The sequence below is a fragment of the Nicotiana sylvestris genome, chromosome 5 (genome assembly GCF_000393655.2).
Source record: "Nicotiana sylvestris chromosome 5, ASM39365v2, whole genome shotgun sequence".
Classification (NCBI taxonomy): Eukaryota; Viridiplantae; Streptophyta; class Magnoliopsida; order Solanales; family Solanaceae; genus Nicotiana; species Nicotiana sylvestris.
In genome coordinates this window covers 165906040-165910418 of record NC_091061.1, presented here as the reverse complement: position 1 = coordinate 165910418, position 4379 = coordinate 165906040, and the positions used below count along the sequence as shown (strand labels likewise).

The 4379-nt window shown below is 41.4% G+C and overlaps 1 protein-coding gene across 1 annotated transcript; it reads right to left on the bottom strand.

Moving 5' to 3' along the window:
- Nucleotides 1–3176: 3176 nt before the first annotated feature.
- Nucleotides 3177–3602, bottom strand: LOC138869617 (uncharacterized). The gene has a single exon (XM_070147250.1). It carries the CDS (start codon nucleotides 3600–3602, stop codon nucleotides 3177–3179), a length of 426 nt encoding a protein of 141 aa, XP_070003351.1.
- Nucleotides 3603–4379: the final 777 nt, after the last annotated feature.

Genomic DNA, 4379 nt, shown 5'->3' with positions numbered 1-4379 from the left:
TTAGCCTTAACTTAATTACCTCAACTGTCACTGGTTGATATATGTGCAACACCTACCATATTTGTCTCAAGCATATCACCTGAAGACTCAAATAAATGAGGGTATCTGGTCTTCATGTCCTCCTCGGCCTCCCATGTCATTTCCTCTACATTATTGCTCCTCCAAAGTACTTTTACTGTGGCTACCTCTTTAGTCCGTAGCTTACGGATTTGACGGTCAAGAATGGCAACAGGCATATGACAAGTTCTCGAAAACTTCAATATCCTCGATAGGGCTGATGCAAGAAGGATCACCTAAGAATTTCCGAAGCATGGAAATGTGAAATACCGGATGGATTGCTTCTAATTCTGGTGGAAGGTCAAGTTTGTAGGCTACTCGCCCAATTCTCTGAACAATCTGATATAGCCCAACATATCTAGGGCTGAGTTTTCCTTTCTTACCAAATCTCATTACACCCTTCATAGGCGATACTTTCAAGAATACCCAGTCTCTCACAACAAATTCCAAGTCTCGACGTCGGTTATCTAAATATGATTTCTGCTGACTTTGAGCTGTACGCAACCTTTCCTGGATCAACTTTACCTTTTCTACAACTTGCTGTACCAATTCAGGTCCTAGCAACTTTGTCTCGCCAACATCGAACCAACTAATAGGAGATCTGCATTTCCTCCCATATAGTGCCTCATAAGGTGCCATCTGAATACTGGCATGATAACTATTATTGTAGGCAAACTCAATAAGCAGTAAATGATCTTCCCAACTTCCCTTGAAGTCTAAGACACAAGCTCGCAACATATCTTCGAGTGTCTGAATAGTGCGTTCGGCTTGTCCGTCGGTCTGCGGATGAAATGTTGTACTAAGGTTAACAAGAGTACCTAAACCTTCTTGAAAAGACCTCTAAAAATTAGCTGTAAATTGGGCACCTCTGTCAGATATAATAGAAAACGGAACTCCATGTAGTCGAACTATTTCCTTGATATACAGGCTCGCATAGTCTTCAGCTGAATAGGTGGTCCTAACTGGGAGAAAGTGAGCTGATTTCGTCAGCCTATCCCCAATGACCCAAATAGAATTGAACTTACGGCGAGAATTGGGCAATCCTTTAATGAAATCCATATTAACCGATTCCCATTTCCAAGCTGGAATCTCAATATTTTGAAGTAGCCCTCCAGGTTTCTGGTGTTCAGTTTTAACATGCTGGTAGTTGGGACACTAAGCCACAAATGTGGCTATATCTTTCTTCATGTCGTTCCACCAGTATAGCTGACGAAGATCATGATACATTTTGGTTGAACCAGGATGAACTGAGTACCAAGACTGGTGCATCTCTGTCATAATTTGCTTACGAAGCTCCCCACCATTAGGTACACACCATCGGCCTTTATATTTTAGAATTCCATTATCTGTTTGCTCAAACAACTGCTTCTTCTGAAAAGGGATGCCCTCTTTAATCTTGACTAGCTCTGGATCCTCAAATTGACGCATTTCTACCTCAGCTATCAGTGATGACCCCGCAATATTTTGGACTACTACACCCTGGTCACCTATATCATGTAGCCGCACACTCAGGTTAGCCAATCGATATATCTCCTTAGTCATTTCTAATTTCCCAGCTTCTACATGCTTCAAGCTGCCCATGGATTTGCGACTCAATGCATCAGCTACCACATTCGCTTTGCCCGGATGGTACAAAATATCCACATCATAGTCCTTCAGCAATTCAAGCCATCTCCTTTGTCTCAAGTTCAAGTCTTTCTGCTTAAATATATATTGTAAACTTTTGTGATCTGTATAGATATCCACATGAACACCATAAAGATAATGACGCCATAAATAGGAATATCCAAAACCTATCATCAGCCCAAACATACATATCTAAGGCCATACAGGGCTACACATCATAATAATAACACCAACTTGGCCTCACACGACCATTTACTTATACAATAATGATAATAAGAAGGTTAGCCTTAACTTAATTACCTCAACTGTCACTGGTTGATATATGTGCAACACCTACCATATTTGTCTCAAGCATATCACCTGAAGACTCAAATAAATGAGGGTATCTGGTCTTCATGTCCTCCTCGGCCTCCCATGTCATTTCCTCTACATTATTGCTCCTCCAAAGTACTTTTACTGAGGCTACCTCTTTAGTCCGTAGCTTACGGATTTGACGGTCAAGAATGGCAACAGGCATATGACAAGTTCTCGGAAACTTCAATATCCTCGATAGGGCTGATGCAAGAAGGATCACCTAAGAATTTCCGAAGCATGGAAATGTGAAATACCGGATGGATTGCTTCTAATTCTGGTGGCAGGTCAAGTTTGTAGGCTACTCGCCCAATTCTCTGAACAATCTGATATAGCCCAACATATCTAGGGCTGAGTTTTCCTTTCTTACCAAATCTCATTACACCCTTCATAGGCGATACTTTCAAGAATACCCAGTCTCCCACAGCAAATTCCAAGTCTCGACGTCGGTTATCTAAATATGATTTCTGCTGACTTTGAGCTGTACGCAACCTTTCCTGGATCAACTTTACCTTTTCTACAACTTGCTGTACCAATTCAGGTCCTAGCAACTTTGTCTCGCCAACATCGAACCAACTAATAGGAGATCTGCATTTCCTCCCATATAGTGCCTCATAAGGTGCCATCTGAATACCGGCATGATAACTATTATTGTAGGCAAACTCAATAAGCAGTAAATGATCTTCCCAACTTCCCTTGAAGTCTAAGACACAAGCTCGCAACATATCTTCGAGTGTCTGAATAGTGCGTTCGGCTTGTCCGTCGGTCTGCGGATGAAATGTTGTACTAAGGTTAACAAGAGTACCTAAACCTTCTTGAAAAGACCTCTAAAAATTAGCTGTAAATTGGGCACCTCTGTCAGATATAATAGAAAACGGAACTCCATGTAGTCGAACTATTTCCTTGATATACAGGCTCGCATAGTCTTCAGCTGAATAGGTGGTCCTAACTGGGAGAAAGTGAGCTGATTTCGTCAGCCTATCCCCAATGACCCAAATAGAATTGAACTTACGGCGAGAATTGGGCAATCCTTTAATGAAATCCATATTAATCGATTCCCATTTCCAAGCTGGAATCTCAATATTTTGAAGTAGCCCTCCAGGTTTCTGGTGTTCAGTTTTAACATGCTGGTAGTTGGGACACTAAGCCACAAATGTGGCTATATCTTTCTTCATGTCGTTCCACCAGTATAGCTGACGAAGATCATGATACATTTTGGTTGAACCAGGATGAACTGAGTACCAAGACTGGTGCATCTCTGTCATAATTTGCTTACGAAGCTCCCCACCATTAGGTACACACCATCGGCCTTTATATTTTAGAATTCCATTATCTGTTTGCTCAAACAACTGCTTCTTCTGAAAAGGGATGCTCTCTTTAATCTTGACTAGCTCTGGATCCTCAAATTGACGCATTTCTACCTCAGCTATCAGTGATGACCCCGCAATATTTTGGACTACTACACCCTGGTCACCTGTATCATGTAGCCGCACACTCAGGTTAGCCAATCGATATATCTCCTTAGTCATTTCTAATTTCCCAGCTTCTACATGCTTCAAGCTGCCCATGGATTTGCCGACTCAATGCATCAGCTACCACATTCGCTTTGCCCGGATGGTACAAAATATCCACATCATAGTCCTTCAGCAATTCAAGCCATCTCCTTTGTCTCAAGTTCAAGTCTTTCTGCTTAAATATATATTGTAAACTTTTGTGATCTGTATAGATATCCACATGAACACCATAAAGATAATGACGCCATAAATAGGAATATCCAAAACCTATCATCAGCCCAAACATACATATCTAAGGCCATACAGGGCTACACATCATAATAATAACACCAACTTGGCCTCACACGACCATTTACTTATACAATAATGATAATAAGAAGGTTAGCCTTAACTTAATTACCTCAACTGTCACTGGTTGATATATGTGCAACACCTACCATATTTGTCTCAAGCATATCACCTGAAGACTCAAATAAATGAGGGTATCTGGTCTTCATGTCCTCCTCGGCCTCCCATGTCATTTCCTCTACATTATTGCTCCTCCAAAGTACTTTTACTGAGGCTACCTCTTTAGTCCGTAGCTTACGGATTTGACGGTCAAGAATGGCAACAGGCATATGACAAGTTCTCGGAAACTTCAATATCCTCGATAGGGCTGATGCAAGAAGGATCACCTAAGAATTTCCGAAGCATGGAAATGTGAAATACCGGATGGATTGCTTCTAATTCTGGTGGCAGGTCAAGTTTGTAGGCTACTCGCCCAATTCTCTGAACAATCTGATATAGCCCAACATATCTAGGGCTGAGTTTTCCTTTCTTACCAAATCTCAT